The sequence below is a fragment of the Oncorhynchus tshawytscha genome, linkage group LG19, assembly GCF_018296145.1.
Source record: "Oncorhynchus tshawytscha isolate Ot180627B linkage group LG19, Otsh_v2.0, whole genome shotgun sequence".
Lineage (NCBI taxonomy): Eukaryota > Metazoa > Chordata > Actinopteri > Salmoniformes > Salmonidae > Oncorhynchus > Oncorhynchus tshawytscha.
In genome coordinates this window covers 882,796-900,237 of record NC_056447.1, presented here as the reverse complement: position 1 = coordinate 900,237, position 17,442 = coordinate 882,796, and the positions used below count along the sequence as shown (strand labels likewise).

General features: G+C 38.0%; 1 protein-coding gene across 4 annotated transcripts in view; it reads left to right on the top strand.

The window, feature by feature from the left end:
* The first annotated feature begins 607 nt into the window (after window positions 1–607).
* The window catches only part of LOC112218201 (troponin I, fast skeletal muscle), a 30,447-nt gene continuing 13,612 nt past the window's right edge, over window positions 608–17,442 (top strand). The window contains exons 1-8 of one of the 4 annotated variants that reach the window (XM_024378811.1): window positions 1,288–1,501; window positions 10,146–10,182; window positions 12,015–12,051; window positions 12,207–12,335; window positions 13,654–13,743; window positions 13,859–14,032; window positions 15,232–16,052; window positions 16,727–16,800. In XM_024378811.1, the coding sequence (XP_024234579.1) occupies window positions 1,303–1,501; window positions 10,146–10,182; window positions 12,015–12,051; window positions 12,207–12,335; window positions 13,654–13,743; window positions 13,859–14,032; window positions 15,232–15,318 (753 nt within the window). In that variant the 5' untranslated portion in view covers window positions 1,288–1,302 and the 3' untranslated portion in view covers window positions 15,319–16,052; window positions 16,727–16,800. Of the gene's footprint in view, window positions 630–1,287; window positions 1,502–1,528; window positions 1,652–10,145; window positions 10,183–12,014; window positions 12,052–12,206; window positions 12,336–13,653; window positions 13,744–13,858; window positions 14,033–15,231; window positions 16,801–17,442 lie in introns of those variants that run through there. The other 3 variants (XM_042301221.1, XM_042301219.1, XM_042301220.1) reach the window with 3 other exon arrangements.

Genomic DNA, 17,442 nt, shown 5'->3' with positions numbered 1-17,442 from the left:
AGAGTGCTGAGCTGCCCATCTCTCTTTCAAACATGCAAACCACTGCTATAGTTGATACTCATCTCAATTGAGTCTAAATGGAGCAACATGTAACAAGTTTCTAGAGGTTTTGAAATCAATGCTTTCTGCCATGTTATATAACTGTATTTGGATTGTTACTCATTTACTGTTGGATTAAGATCACTTCCGAAGACATGTTAAGTCAAACCATGAGGTTTGTTTTAGAGATTTTGTATGTATTTTAAGAGCTTGAAAAGTTGGGCACAGCTTTTTTCTGTTGCATTCTGTACCCGTTTCTACTTTTTGAGGTCTTTGTAGTTTTTCCCATAGAGATCCTGCTATTCTTCATATTCTAATACCTAATTATGTTGTTGTTTTTTACCACTAGGGCAACTGAAAATAAGGTGAGTTTCTTTCTTCCTTTTCTTCTTTGTTGCATCACAAAGTTATCAAGCATTATATTAGTAGTCCATTGTTGAATTGTTTTAAAAGTAACACATTGACTAAGCAATTTTATGTTTTCAAAATCAGAGTTCAATTGTTTCAAATGATCTTTCCCGTCTACGTTGCCATTTACTGTAATTTCTCAACAGAAACAGTCACTTAAACATCAGATGGAGTCTTCAGTGGTAAGTGTCTATATATTGAGGATATTTATTTATTCTCCAACCATCACGTCTCCCACCATCTCACCATCATCATTTGGGGTGGCAGGTAGCCTAGTGGTTAGAACTTCGAGCCAGTAACCAAAAGGTTGCTAGATCAAATCCCTGAGCTGACACGGTATAAACCTGTTGTTCTGCCCCTGAACAAGGCAGTTAACACACTGTTCCTATGCCGTCATTGTAAATAAGAATGTGTTCTTAACTGACTTGCCTAGTTAAACAAAAGGTTAAATCAAATTTTTAAAAATCACATAAATATGTTTTACATTTAGCAGACGCTGTTATCCAGATCAATTTACAGGAGCAATTAGCGTTAACTGCTCCAGGGAAAATCTATGTCATTTTTATCTCGCCTAGTCAGCTCGAGGATTCGACCCAACAACTTTGTAGTTACTGGCCCAATGCTCGCAACCGTTAGGCTGCCCGCCACTCTGTCAGTTATGTCAGTTCACATGCATATTATATTCTCAGAAAGAGTTGTTTAATATTAGGCCAATGCTGATCTCTTCATCAAGATTGTACAAAGATGTAGAGTTGAACTATCCGATCTGCACTGTAATTTTGTAACTCATCAAAGCTTAAATAAATAAGCAATAAAACTAGAATAACAATCTTGAAGGGTTGGTTATTTATATGCATGGAGGTTAGGTTGTGGCTAGAGTTTCAGCAGCTTGCTGAACCATTGGTCTGGAGTGGGACTCCGTTCCAATTTCATAAAGAGAAATGCAGAGTTTTGCTGACCCATCATAGAAACCCATTAAAACCCCCAGAGCATTTCAGTTGCCTGTCCCAGTCCCAAGCGTGCGTCCTGCTTGATCGCCAGCTCTCTCTAATAGGTGAGAACCTCTCACCTGTCTATCCTGACTCTGTCTGCTCTCTGTTCTCGGCTTGGTTAAGCATGACAGGATTTCAGCAACTCCACCAGCTCTCCCGTTCTGGATTAGCACTACTTTTTCTATTTGGAAACCCTGCAATCAGCTGCACACGTGAGATCAGACCATGTGTCTCTCTATGTGCAAAATGATGCTATGATGTTTTTGTTTTTTAATTGAAAGGTGGCATGACTGCAATAGCTATGTATTTTATATTGAGCATGTCCTATTAGTGTTCCACATTTACCATGTGTGGAGGGCATTAAGAAGTCTTGACCCTCTTCCTAACATATGCAGCATTATACACTTTATAAATCATTCAAATGTGTCTCCACTTTCCAGCATTTTGGATTGGTGGTACAATGTTTCATTTGAGGGTATTTTCATAAATATATATTTGATCATTTAGAAATAAAAGCACTTTATGTATCTAGTCCCCCCCCCAACTGAATACGTAGGTTTTTTTCATAAGTATTTGAACAAATTCACTTAGTGTATTAAAGTAGTTAAAAGTTTAGTATTTGGTCCCATATTCCGAGCAATGAAGCTTGTTTCTCTACAACCTTTTTGGATATATTTGCAGTTTGTTTTGGTTGTGTTTCAGATTATGTTTTGCCCAATAGGATTATTGTAAATTAGAATAGAAGCTGTTTCTGAACACTTCTATATTAATGTTGATGCTACCACGAATATGGATAATCAAGATCATCAGAAACAACTTATATTGTTGAAAGTGACAATAAAAGTTACTCCAAAATGCATTTATATTGGGCACAACGAAATCCAAAACTCAACCAAACAAACTTCAAATGCATCCAAAAAGTTTGTAGAGTCATAGGCGTGATGTAGACATTGTGTGCTAGGAATATGACTAAATAATAAACTTTGACTACATTTAATACACTATAAGTGAATTTCTCCAAATACTTATGACACCTTCATATGGGGGGACTAGACATATTCATTTCTATGAAAATAAAAGTTGATATTCTGTACTTTCACCTCAAAAAACATATTATCAAAAACCAAAATGCCTGAGTATAGAGCCTAATGAAAAGTGTCATCTTCACTCGCCAAACAAATACGTAGGGGAGTGTATATTATTTAAACCTGATATACGCCAAACAAATACGTAGGGGAGTGTATATTATTTAAACCTGATATACGCCAAACAAATACGTAGGGGAGTGTATATTATTTAAACCTGATATACGCCAAACAAATACGTAGGGGAGTGTATATTATTTAAACCTGATATACGCCAAACAAATACGTAGGGGAGTGTATATTATTTAAACCTGATATACGCCAAACAAATACGTAGGGGAGTGTATATTATTTAAACCTGATATACGCCAAACAAATACGTAGGGGAGTGTATATTATTTAAACCTGATATACGCCAAACAAATACGTAGGGGAGTGTATATTATTTAAACCTGATATACGCCAAACAAATACGTAGGGGGGGAGTGTATATTATTTAAACCTGATATACGCCAAACAAATACGTAGGGGAGTGTATATTATTTAAACCTGATATACGCCAAACAAATACGTAGGGGAGTGTATATTATTTAAACCTGAAATACATATAGAAAAATGAAATCAAACAGGCGGAAAAAACTGCTGGGTAAAACATGGTGATCTCATTTAATAGGTTTGTTTGAGTTCCATATACTCTGGAATATAGTGTTACATGTATCATATTCTTTCCAATTTTGTGACTGACGTGAGCGGAATCAGATTCCATTTCTGGAGAACATCGCTGTCTGATGAAGTGTAGCTAATTCTTGGGGCCAGCTATTTGATATATGAACTGTTGATGTGACATTCGGAAACCAGACTCCTACACAAGCAATTTGTTTAGAACGCTACAGTGCCTTCAGAAAGTATTCATACCCCTTGACCTTTTCCACGTTTTGTTGTGTTACAGCCTGCATTTAAAATGGATTAAATGTAGATTTTGTGTCACTGGCTTACCACACCCATAATGTGAAAATGGAATTATGTTTTTCATTTTCATATTTTTATTAATTGAAAATAAAAAGCTGAAATGTCTTGAGTCATTAAGGATTCAACCACATTGTTGTGGCAAGCCTATATACAGTATGTTCAGAAGTAAAAATGCGCTTATCAAGTCACATAATAAGTTGCATGGACTCACTCTGTGTGAAAACTTAGAGTTTAACATTATTTTTGATTGACTACCTCGTCTCTGTACCCCACACAAACAATTATCTGTCAGGTGCTTCAGTCACGTAGTGAATTTACAACACAGATTTAACCACAAAGACCTGGGAAATGTTCCAAAGCATTGCAAAGAAGAGCACCTATTGGTAGATGGGTTAAAAAAACAGACATTGAATATCCTCTTGAGCATGGTTAAGTTTTTAATTACACTTTAGATGGTTTATCAATACACCCAGTCACTACAAAGATACAGCCGTCCTTCCTAACTCAGTTTCCGGAGAGGAAGGAAAGCTCTCAGGGATTTCACCGTGAGGCCAATAGTGACTTTAAAACAGTTAAGGAGTTTAATGGCTGTGATAGGAGAAAACTGAGGATGGATCAACAACATTGAAGTTATTCCACAATACTAACCTAAATGTCAGAGTGAAAAGAAAGAAGCCTCTTCAGAATATTCCTGTTTGCAATAAAGTACTAAAGTACTAAACATCTAGTCAAAACCCAGACTATTCACATTACCCTCCCCTCTCCACACCACTGACACTCTTTGTTGTCATCTGTTGTCATCTATGCATAGTCACTTTAATTAACTCTACCTACATGTACATACTACCTCAACTAACCGGTGCCCCCTCACATTGACCCTGTACCGGCACACCCCTGTATATATTGTTATTTGTTACTACTCCTCTTTATTTACATGTTACTTTTATCTCTTGTTCTTATCTGTATAAGAAGAGTGGTACTCGGTGATGTTTTGGATTTGGCCCAAACATAATGCTTTGTATTCAGATTGTATAGTTCATTAGTTTTCTTTGTACTTCTATTCAAAGGTTATTAGTTGCATGTGTCGAATACAACAGGTATGACCAGGTATAGCCAGAACTATGTCCTATATTTATGGCTATGATAGACAACTTTTGTAATAAGGGAATTTTGCCTGATTCTATGAATAGAGCTTGTATCACTGTCTTGCTTAAAAGTGGAAAGACCCATTAGAATGCTCTTCATTGGAAGTTTGAATTTGGATTATAAAGTGATTGCTAAACAGACGACTAGAGTCCTTATTACTCGCTTATTAAGCCCGACCAAACGGGATTTAAAAAAAAAAGAGGGTATTTATTGGGTACAGTCAGGACTGTTTGATGTTATCGACCACTTAAATGAGTATAAGACTCCTATACTGTTGTCATCAGATGGCGAGAAGGTGTTTGACAGAGTTGAATGCCAAAGCAGCAGCTACTCTTCCTGGTGTCCAGCAAAATTAAGGCAGTTTAAGGAATTTCCTCTTTTCTATTTTGCAAAAATGTTATACATTAGCTAATTTCTTGAAATGAGTCAAATCGATGTATACCAGTCCCAGAGCTATGGTCTCAACTAACGGTTTAAGATCACAACAACTCCCACTGAGTGGGGGGCAAGGCTGTCCTCTGTCTCCCCTCCTCCTTCGATGGCTGTAGAACCATTGGCAGAGTCCATACGTTCCAATGAGAGTATCAGAGTTCCCACTATTGCTCATCAGGAACTTAAGCTACAGTATCTTTATTCGCAAATAATATGATATTGCATGTTGTTAACCCAATGAACTCTATTCCACATATCTTTGATATTCTTGCCCAATTAGATAAATTCTCTGGCTACAAAGCAAATCTAACGCATGTTTTTTTTAAATAGCCAGCTATCAGATGAGTTGAGATTAGTCTGCCCTTTCTCTTGGGAACCAAATGGATTGAAATATCTGGGAATAAGTGTTACCACAGACATAAATAATCTTTTTAAAGAATATAACACTCCCCTCGTTAGCAAAATGAAAGAAAACCTGATCAGTTTCCCCACTCTCCCAGTGACAATGATTGGATGGATAAACATAACCAGGATGTTTATATGGTGCAACAAAAAAACGCAGAATTAAGTACTCTACTCTGGTCAAACCCGAGTCTATGGGGGGTTCTGGGTCTGCCCAATTCAAACTTTACTGTTGGTCAGCCCAAACTTGCAATTTGCTGTCCTGGACTTTGGGCAGACTGGACTCGCTATGGGTTCAGATTGAATCTCAATCTAGCTATCCTTTACCTCTGAAGATATTTGTGATAACCGTAAGACCTTCACTATTTTTATTTATTTTTTATTTCACCTTTATTTAACCAGGTAGGCTAGTTGAGAACAAGTTCTCATTTACAACTGCGACCTGGCCAAGATAAAGCATAGCCGTGTGAGCAGACAACACAGAGTTACACATGGAATAAACAAATTAACAAGTCAATAACACAGTAGAAAACAAAGGGGGAGTCTATATACAATGTACAATGTGTGCAAAAGGCATGAGGAGGTAGACGAATAGTTACAATTTTGCAGACTATGTACAACGCATGGGCAGACTGTAGATAACACTTGGGTATTTCAAACACCTGCTCCTATTTCTTCTAACCCTGAGCTGACCAATGTGTCTCTAAAAGGTCGGCCTTCATAATTGATGCTTTTGGGGTCTTATGAGGCATTTGATGCTGCTGAAGGGAGGACAGCTCATAATAATGTCTCTAACAGAGCGACTGGAATGGCATCAAACCCATGGAAATCATATGTTTGATGTATTTGATGTACACTCCAGCCATTACCACGAGCCCGTCCTTCCCAATTGTAAGGTGCCACCAGCCTTATACAGTGGCTTGTGAAAATATTCACAATGGGTTCCGCTGGTGTACAGCAATCTTTAAGTCATACCACAGATTCTCAGTTGAACTGAGTTCTTGGCTTTGACTAGGCCATTCCAAGTCATTTAAATGTTTCCCCTTAAACCACTCAAGTGTTGCTTTAGCAGTATGCTTAGGGTCATTGTCCTGCTGGAAGGTGAACCTTCGTCCCTCAAGAATTTCCCTGTTTTAGTGCCATCCATCATTCAATTCTTCAATCCTGACCAGTTTCCCAGTCCCTGCCTATGAAAAACATCCCCACAGCATGCTGCCACCACCATGCTTTACTGTGGGGATTGTGTTCTCGGGTGATGAGAGCTGTTGGGTTTGCGCCAGACACAGTGTTTTCCTTGATGGCCAAAAAGCTAAATTTTAGTCTCATCTGACCAGGGGAGTCTCCCACATGCCTTTTGGTGAACACGAAACATGTTTGTTTATATTTTTCTTTAAGCAATGGCTTTTTGTCTGGCCACTCTTCCATAAAGCCCAGCTCTGTGGAGTGTATGGCATAAAGTAGTCCTAAGGAAAGATACTCCAATATCCGCTGTGGAGCTTTGCAGCTCCTTCAGGGTAATCTTTGGTGTCTTTGTTGCCTCTCTGATTAATGCCCTTCTTGCCTGGTCTGTGAGTTTTGGTGGGCGGCCCTCTCTTGGCAGGTTTGTTGTGGTGCCATATTAAATGTCAGGAATTGTGCAAAACGAGTTTAAATGTATTTGGCTAAGGTGTATGTAAACTTCCGACTTCAACTGTATATACTGTATATATACACACACACACACGCACACGCACACACACACACACACACACACACTACCGTTCAAAAGTTTGTGGTCACTTAGAAATGTCCTTGTTTTTAAAAGAAAAGCATATTTATGTCCATTAAAATAACATCAAATTGATCAGAAATACATTGTAGACATGGTTAATTTTGTAAATGACTATTGTAGCTGAAACGGTTAACCTTAACAAGGGCCCAAGCATCAGTTGAAGCAAAATAGCTCCATAACATCAAAGATCCACAACCATATTTTATGAATATGTCTAGTCCCCCCATTTGAAGGTGTCATAAGTATTTGGAGAAATTCACTTATACTGTAAAAAGATCCACTACCCACTTACTAGTCCCAATATTAAAGAAACTAACTACAAATTCATCTTAAAGTTGTATTTTACTCCTGTTTAGTTAAATCGTATGTTCCCAGACACTTCACCAAATTGCCTGAAATGTAATGCCGAGAAAGGAACTTTTTTGGCAGTGCAATAAACAAATGGATTTCTGGCACTCTATTCATACAGCTACTCAGACAGATTATTTAAATACGGAATGGTACAATCTCCAAGCCTTTACCTTGTTAATTACATGCTTGATTCAGACAAGATAAGGTTGCTGATAACTATTTCTACTTTGCAAAGAAACATATTCTTTTGTGTTGGAAGAATTACATCCCACCAACTGAACATTGACATTTTTGTAACTTCAATGAGGCTTACAGGAGTGTATGAGTTCCCTAAAAGCCTATGTAAATTGTTGGGATGCAATAACATGGTATACCTTATGCAATAATGTGGTATACTTTATTATAATATGTAATAAATAACTGTAATATTATTGACGAATTGTTGAAAAAATGTGCAGTATGTGAACTTAACATGATGAACAGGAATGACGTTTACTCTCACGGGTGGTCAATAAGATCTATCGAAAAGCCATGCCCTTAATTAAGGACAATAGCGGGGAACATACACTATAAAAAAATGCTGGGTTAAAACCAACCCAATTTGGGCTATTTGGTAAACCAGCGCTGGGTAAATATTGGACAGAAATTACCCAAACACGGGTTACTTTAACCATTGGTTGGGTATTTTTTACTTTCATGCTGGGTCAACCTAGCAGCTGTTTTTTTTAACGTAATCTTTAGGTTATTTTCAGAGGCGTAGCTTACTAATAGAACAAATCTCTTAAAAAGTGTCAAGCATCCTGAGACCCAGCACGTACCTCTATATCAGTACCTCTATATCAAAATGTATCTACATTTATAGTACTTGTTTTGATTAACTCTGAAAATATATCTGTATTAAAAATTATATCTGCTGCTATCTACTGCTAAGTTGTAATACTAAGGCCTAGATTCAAATCAGATCCAGCATTAAACAGAGACCTAAGACGACAACATAGCAAGGCAGCCACACATGACAACACGGCATGGTAGCAACACAACATGACAACAACATGGTAGCAGCACAAAACATGGTACAAACATTATTGGGCACAGACAACAGCACAAAGGGCAAGAAGGTAGAGACAAAAATACATCACGCAAAGCAGCCACAACTGTCAGTAAGAGTGTCCATGATTGAGTCTTTGAGTGAAGAGATTGAGATAAAACTGTCCAGTTTGAGTGTTTGTTGCAGCTCGTTCCAGTTGCTAGCTGCCGCAAACTTAAAAGACAAGCGACCCAGGGATGTTTGTGCTTTGGGGACCATGAACAGAATGTGACTGGCAGAACGGGTGTTGTATGTGGAGGATGAGGGCTGCAGTAGATATCTCAGATAGGGGGGAGTGAGGCCAAAGAGGGTTTTATAAATAAGCATCAACCAGTGGGTCTTGTGACGGATATACAGAGATGACCAGTTTACAGAGGAGTATAGAGTGCAGTGATGTGTCCTATAAGGAGCATTGGTGGCAAATCTGATGGCCGAATGGTAAAGAACATCTACCCGCTCGAGAGCACCCTTACCTTCCGATCTATAAATTATGTCTCTGTAATCTTGCATGGGTAGGATTGTCATCTGAATCAGGTTTAGTTTGTCAGATGGGGTGAAAGAGGAGCGATTACGATAGAGGAAACCAAGTCTAGATTTAACTTTAATTTGCACATTTGATATGTGCTGAGAGAAGGTCAGTGTACCATATAGCCATACTCCCAAGTACTTGTATGAGGTGACTACCTCAAGCTCTAACCCTCAGAGGTAGTAATCACACAGGTGGGGAGAGGGGCATTCTTCTTTCTTGTTCAGAACAAGGTTAAGGGTGAGAAAGTTGTTTGGACACTAAGAAAACTTTGTTGTAGAGCATTTAACACAAAATCCTGGGAGGGACCAGCTGAATATAAGACTGTATCATCTGCATATAAATGGATGAGAGAGCTGCCTACTGCCTGAGTTATGTTGTTGATGTAAATTGAGAAGAGCGTGTGGCCTGGGATTGAGCCATGGTGTACTCCCTTGGTGACAGGCAGTGGCTGAGACAGCAGATTTTCTGCAGACTTTATACACTGCACTCTTTGAGAAAGGTAGTTAGCAAAAAGGGTCAAAGACACCAATAATCCTTAGCCGGCCCACACGAATGGAATGGTCTTCAGTATCAAAAGTTTTGGCCAAGTCTATAAAAATAGCAGCACAACTTTTCTTAGAATCAAGAGCAATTGTGACATCATTGAGGACCTTTAAGGCTGGAGTGACACATCCATAACCTGAAGGAAAACCAGATTGCATACCAGAGAGAATACTATAAAACATCAAGAAAGCCAGTCAGTTGATTATTGATGAGTTTTTCCACCACTTTTGATAAACATGTCATTCATTGAAGTCAATTATTTTTGGTCAAAGATTGCTATTGGTATTCAAATGCAATTTGAATAAAGAAAATGTTGTCAACAGTGCAAAATTATTTGCAAGTGAAATGTATATTCTGTGAGTTTTTAACATTGTTGTATTGTTTGCTTCAGACCCCTTTGGAAAGAAACAAGAGTCCAAGATGTCTGAGTAAGTTCCAATATGTTTTTATGATATCAGTATACAGTTGTAGTCGGAAGTTTACATACACCTTAGCCAAATACATCTAAACTCAGTTTTTCTCAAGTCCTGACATTTAATCCTAGTACAAATTTCATGTTTTAGGTCAGTTAGGATCACCGCTTTATTTTAAGAATGTGAAATGTCAGAAGAATTTTAGAGAATGATTTATTTCAGTTTTTATTTCTTTCATCACATTCCCAGTGTGTCAGAAGTATAATACACTCAGTTAGTATTTGGTGGCATTGCCTTTAAATTGTTTAACTTGGGTCAAACGTTTTGGGGATCCTTCCACAAGCTTCCCACAATAAGTAGGGTGAAATTTGACCCATTCCTCCTGACAGAGCTGGTGTAACTGAGTCAGGTTTCTAGGCCTCCTTGCTCGCACACGCTTTTTCAGTTCTGCCCACACATTTTCTAAAGGACTGAGGTCAGGGCTTTGTGAGTCCCTCCTGCAGCAAACCCCCACAAAATGATACGACCACCCCCTTGCTTCACGGTTGGGATGGTGTTCTTCGGCTTACAAGCTTCCCCCTTTTTCCTCCAAACATAATGATGGTCATTTTGGCCAAACAATTCTATTTTTGTTTCATCAGACCAGAGGACATTTCTCCAATAAGTACGATCTTTGTCCCCATGTGCAGTTGCACACCGTAGTATGGCTTTTTTAGGTCATTTTTGGAGCTGTGGCTTCTTCCTTGCTGAGCAGCCTTTCAGGTTATGTTGATATAGGACTCATTTTACTGTGGATATAGATACTTTTGAACCTGTTTCCTCCAGCATCTTTACAAGGTCCTTTGCTGTTAATATGCGATTGCTTTGCACATTTCGCACCAAAGAACGTTCTTCTCTAGGAGACAGAAGTGTCTCCTTCATGAGCGGTATGAAGGCTGCTTGGTCCCTTGGTGTTTATACTTGTGTATTATTGTTTGTACCGATGAATGTGGTACCTTCAGGTGTTTGTAAATTGCTCCCAAGGATGAACCAGACTTGTGGAGGTCTACAATTGTTTTTCTTAGATCTTGGCTGATTTCTTTAGATTTTCCCATGACGTCAAGCAAAGAGGCACTGAGTTTGAAGGTAGGCCTTGAAAGACATCCACAGGTACACCTCCAATTGACTCAAATTTTTATTTTACCTTTATTTTACTAGGCAAGTCAGTTAAGAACAAATTCTTATTTTCAATGACGGCCTAGGACTTTAACCTATCAGAAGCTTCTAAAGCCATGACATCATTTTCTGGAATTTTCCAAGCTGTTTAAAGGCACATTCAACTTGTGTATTCAAGTGTAGGTGAACTTCTGACCCACTGAAATTGTGATACAGTGAGTTATAAGTGAAATAATCTTTTTGTAAACAATTGTTGGAAAAATTACTTGTGTCATGCACAAAGTAGATGTCCTAACTGACTTGCCAAAACTATAGTTTGTTAACAAGAAATTTATGGTGTGGTTGACAAACTAGTTTTAATGACTCAAACCTAAGTGTATGTACATTTTCGACTTCAACTGTATATTTTATGCCCTGTTTGAATTATATTAACATCACCTTTATATTGGTGTTCATCTGTGTAATATCCTCCTATTAGAGGGGAGATGCTCAATGTGGAAATATAGTATTCACTCTATTATGATATCATCTTCAGGATCTTGGGCATCTATGGAAATAAAAAAATACCTTTTTTTAAATGAATGGTTAGAAACTTATCTTGACCTCCCCAGTGCCCCATGTCAAAACATGATATGTGTCAGAAATGTGTACCTTTCTGGAAAATTCACACATCTTTTCATGAACTATTTTAGGAAAAAAATGTCATCGAGCCGCAAGCATCATCTGAAGGTAAATGGTTACTAGTAACATTGAATTGTTATTTTTGGAATGAAACCTAATCGTGAGAAAAATATATTATATTATTATAATTATAAAAGTCTCTGTGTGTTGTGTATTCCCTGTTTACCATAATCCAGTTGTGTCACTATTCATGCTTCCTCCAGAGCGTGATGCTCCAGATTGCTAAGGACTTGCTGGAGGCAGAGGCCATAGAGGCAGTGGAAGAGAAAAAAAGGTACATGGATGAGAGCTGCCCCGCATTGGACCTGCCTGGGTCATTGGTGGAACTGCAGGTACAGTATCACCAATAGTTCATCACCCGTGTTTAACATAGCTTCACAGAGCAGTGCTTAAACAGCCATTCATAACGGTCCAATGCAGGCATAATTTATGGGTAATAATTAAGTACCTTACTGTGATTGTTTTCAAATACAATGGTCAAAAGGAAACAAAAATAGCTTCTTAGCAAAGAGCAATTTCTCAAGCAAGAATTTTGCGAGAACTGTCTTGGAGTTGTCTGAGTGGGGAGGGGAAAACTGAAAACTAGCTTTCATTGGCAGAGAGGTTTGGAACTCTCTTATTGGTCTGTTGATTAATGTAGTAGTATATCAGGCCAAAACTCCATCCCACCAAAACAGGATTAAATTTCATACGGTCTTACACTTAAGGATTAGCCTCTTTTTTTCAAATTTTCGCCTAAAATGACATACCCACATCTAACTGTGTGTAGCTCAGGCCCTGAAGCAAGGATATACATATTATTGGTACCATTTGAAAGGAAAACCTTTGAAGTTTATGGAAATGTGAAAGGAATGTAGTAGAATATAACGCAATAGATCTGGTAAAAGATAATACAAAGAAAAAAACACTGTTCTTTTGTATTTCTTTATACAATCATCTTTGAAATGCAATAGAAAGGCCATAATGTACTATTCCAGCCCAGGTGCAATTTAGATTTTGGGCACTAGATGGCATCAGTGTATATGCAAGGTTTTAGACTAATTCAATGAATCATTGCATTTCTGTTAAAAATGTTGTATCAAGACTGCCCAAATGTGCCTAATTTGTTTATTAATAACTTTTCATTTTCAAAATGTTGCATTCTCCTCAAACAATAGCATGATCTTCCTTCACTGTAATAGCTACTGTAAATTGGACAGTGCAGTTAGATTAACAAGAATTTAAGCTTCCTGCCAATATCAGATACGTCTATGCCCTGGGAAATGTTCTTGTTACTTACAACCTCATGCTAATCGCATTAGCCTACATTAGCTCAACCGTCCCGAGGAGAGGACGCCGATCCCAAAGGAGTTTTAAAGGGAATTATCATAGTTTTCACAGTTTTATTCCAGCCTCATAGTGTGGAAATATACACTGAGTGTACAAAACATTAGGAACACTTGCTCTTTCCATGACAGACTGACCAGGTGTATACTAGGATTCCTTATTGATGTCACTTATTAAATCCACTTCAATCAGTGTAGATGAAGTAAATCATGTTTTGACTGCACTGGGCCTTTAAACTGGATTTTCAATCTACGCGGTCAGGAAATTCACTGTAACCCTACAGTACAGTTGTTGAAGGTTCCTTTTGTTGATAACCAACTGCAGGAAATGTGCAAGACAATCCATCACCAGCTTGATAAAGTGGATGAGGAGAGATACGACCTTGCAGGCAAAGTGGGCAAGTGTGACAAAGAGGTATTGTCATCTAGTTGAGGTCGATTCCATTTGTTGATTTTCTCTCTTGTTTAGATTGAAGACCTGAAGATAAAAGAGCATATCTTGCATTTTTCCTGATCTTCTCTCTTTACAGATTGATGATTTGAGGATTAAAGTGGTTGAGATCCAGGGCATTAAGAAGCCAGCCCTGAAGAAAGTGCGTATGTCTGCTGATGCTATGCTCCAGGCTCTGCTGGGCTCCAAGCACAAGGTGACCATGGATCTGAGATCCAACCTGAAACAAGTGAAGAAGGAAGTCAAAGAGGATGTGAGTAACATGGAGGCATAATAATGTTCAAAAATATATATGTACTATGGATTGATATCAGTGCATAGCCGCCGGAAGATGTTTTGAGTTGGGGGGGTACGTCTATTATCTTATTTGTGTATAATGGCTTAGATTAGAGCAGTGGTGTTTCTAGAATTTTCACACATGGGGACTAAGGAATCCAGACTTTTAGTAAGGTCCATGGAAAATATGGCATTTTAAAAATGTATTTCATGAAATTCTACATAATTTTACGCGTTGAGACGGTACCAGAGTATTTTTTAATACCACACATATGATCACATGGACATGGTTCTGACACTGACAAACTAAGATCAATTGAAACGATCTAGCCTTGAATGCAACCAATAGCCTTGGCCAGCGAAAAGAGTGGAGACACAGACTGTACAATATGAGGAGGAATTTATAGTCCTCAAAAGCTTTGACTACCAGTGATGAAGAGACTGAATGCACGCCTCACCAGCGATGGCAGATGTGGTCGTGCCAATAGCCTATCTCTCATAGATACTTTGTAAAACAATGCTGTTCATTCAATATTGCAAAGTTGATAACATATTTAGTAGCTTAATTATAGGTAATATTGTGCAGCCTGACTTCTCTTTTCAGCAGTAGCCGTTTGATTCCCAAACTGTTTTTCCCGTGATTGTATTTCAAAATATTGCGAGAGGTCAGGATATTTTAGCTGCTGTTCACTCAAAAATCAGCTGCTGGATATTTGTGCTGTCCAAATTGTAGCAGGATTCCTGACCGTATGCGCTTGTGATTACACACAATCCACAGCTAAAGAAGCTATTGAGTCTCTCTGGCTAAATTATGCTCTCTGGTGTAGTAATTGAATGATTTGATTATATTTCTGTACAGACAGGAGTAGTTCTATAATTTTGGTTAACTGTATTTCATTTATCAGAGGGTGCTGCAGAAACTCCAGCACCCTTACTTCCCGAGGCTATGTATCAGTGCCAATATACAGTGCATTACATTTGTAGTCAATCATTTTACTCATATCCAATTAGTTTGGCACAAATATCACTTCATATTGACTAATATCATCCTATGTATTTATATTCCTTTTATAAACCCCTTAAAGGTCAAAATATATCATTTCCTTGACCTAAACAAATAGCTTATATTCTCTCTTGGCCTGATATCTCTGCTGTAACACCCACTCTCCATTAAAGGACAAAGACACAGTTGGTGACTGGCGTAAGAACATTGACGACAAGGCCGGCATGGACGGCAGGAAGAAGATGTTTGAGGCCGCATAAACGCTATGGCAAGACCATTTCCCCCTGCTTTTCTCTGTGTCTTAATAAATCAGTTGGTAGCCATGGGCGTCTTTTGTGTTGGATATATAAGGTGGTATTGTGGTTAAGTCCCAGGTGGATTTGTATGACCTTGGTATCGATTTCACTGCTTCCTTTTTGTCTGTACACCCCAGACCCAGGTAATCACCTCACAGCAACTTGAACACATTTTGAAAGGCACTTATTGTATATGAAATAAATATTTCAATAACTTACAACTGGAATAAGCAGTTTTATTTTGCTTGCACGTCTTCATAATGTGTGAGATTAAAAAACGAAAACTACTTATGCAGTAGTCTACTTGATTTGGGTAGGATTAGTATACTATTCAATGTTATTCAATAGAAGATAATGGGCATGAAAAGCTAGGTGTAAAAAACCAACGGAATAACTAAAGGACTTTAAACCTAGGACTTGATTTATTGGAACATATCACACACACCAAAAGGCATATTCTCTGTGCATGTACACTTTTGCTCTCATGTTATAAATATTAATTTCATGAATTAATCATTGCATAACTTTTTAAATAGTATAACAATAAACTATTTATATATATTAACCAAAACCACAATATGTCAGTGGAACACCTGTTCTCCTTGCCTCCCCTCTCCCATCTCTCTCTCGCTCTCCCTCTGCCCCTGTCTCTCGCTCTCTCTCTCTCTCTATCAATCTACTGACCTAGTGAACTTGAGGTAATTACCACTCCTATAACTGGTATGGCATATTTTTATTGTGTGAGCATGTTGTGCATTAAAACTGATAGAAACATATTTAAGCTAGGATTTAATCAATTGTTGATGTTTTATCAGTACTAACACTAAACTACAACACTCATTTGATATTAGTAATGAAGAATGAACATAGACTAACATGTTATAACACATTTTATGAATGTCTTAATTAACTATTTACAATCTATCATTTGTAAACATTTATAAACTTGTATAAGCAGAAATAGCATTACAGTTCATAAGCATTTATAACATGAATGATCATATAGGCCTATACAGTTTTGTAAGCATTTGTAATGGCTTATTCATGAGAGTTATTTTAAAGGGGCAATCTTGGAATCCTAAATGAATTATATGTACCCATTGACTCTTGAAGAATAATACTTATAAATGCCTCATGAGCTTAGTTCAAGTGTCATGCCCCATCAGAACCCAAAATATAAGCTTGCTTTACTCCAATGTTTGTAAACAAAGTACATTTAAATACATGATAAAAAGCTTAATAAAGAGTTGTAGAATTTAGGATTGTTAGTTTTTCTCACACAAAAATCAGCATGCATGTGTTGACCAGGGTAGTTGAGTATTCATGATGAAAAACACATGTTTTGTTGTATCTTGTGACATCTCTGATGCAGTGAGAGCGGGACAGTGGTGGACTAGCATGGATATGATGCCCTCTACTGCCCCACCATAGCTCACACAACTGCAGGTAAGGAAGAAATAAGAAACCTGTTTGCTGGACGATGTAAAAACGAATCAATACATCGACCATCAGTGTAGTACACCTATCTTTACCTTTCACTTACAACAGCTTTGATGTGATTTATTGACAAGTGCCTTGGTTTTATTGTCAATTACAGTGTAGAATTCAGTCTGGGTACATGAACAATTGAGACATCTAATGGAAAAAGGATATTTGAGTGAGTGATGTAAGTACTGTTTAGATCATGGTGCTCTATGAGGTGAAAAGGAAATGGTTGTGTGATGGCATTGTTGAAGCCTACAGGATCATAATTCTGTGTAAGCAATGCGTGACAATATCTTCTCTATATAAGCTGATAAACCATAGGGTCTCTGTCTTGGTCTCTGCCTCTACTTCTTGGTTGCTGCAAGGCCCATTTGCAAAATCGTCCCTGTTACTTTCAAGGTGGCACTTTTCACTGGTTATCAAATTTAACCGACTGTGTCTTTAACGGACAGATTCCCTTACAGTTTCACATTAAGCAAACGTTGCATTCCAAGTTTGCGTGTCACTAATACAGAGGAGCCCTTCTCCCCAAATTAGAGGACGCCTACAATATCCAATGAAGAGCCGCAGAAATATTTGCCACCACATATTCCAATACATGTG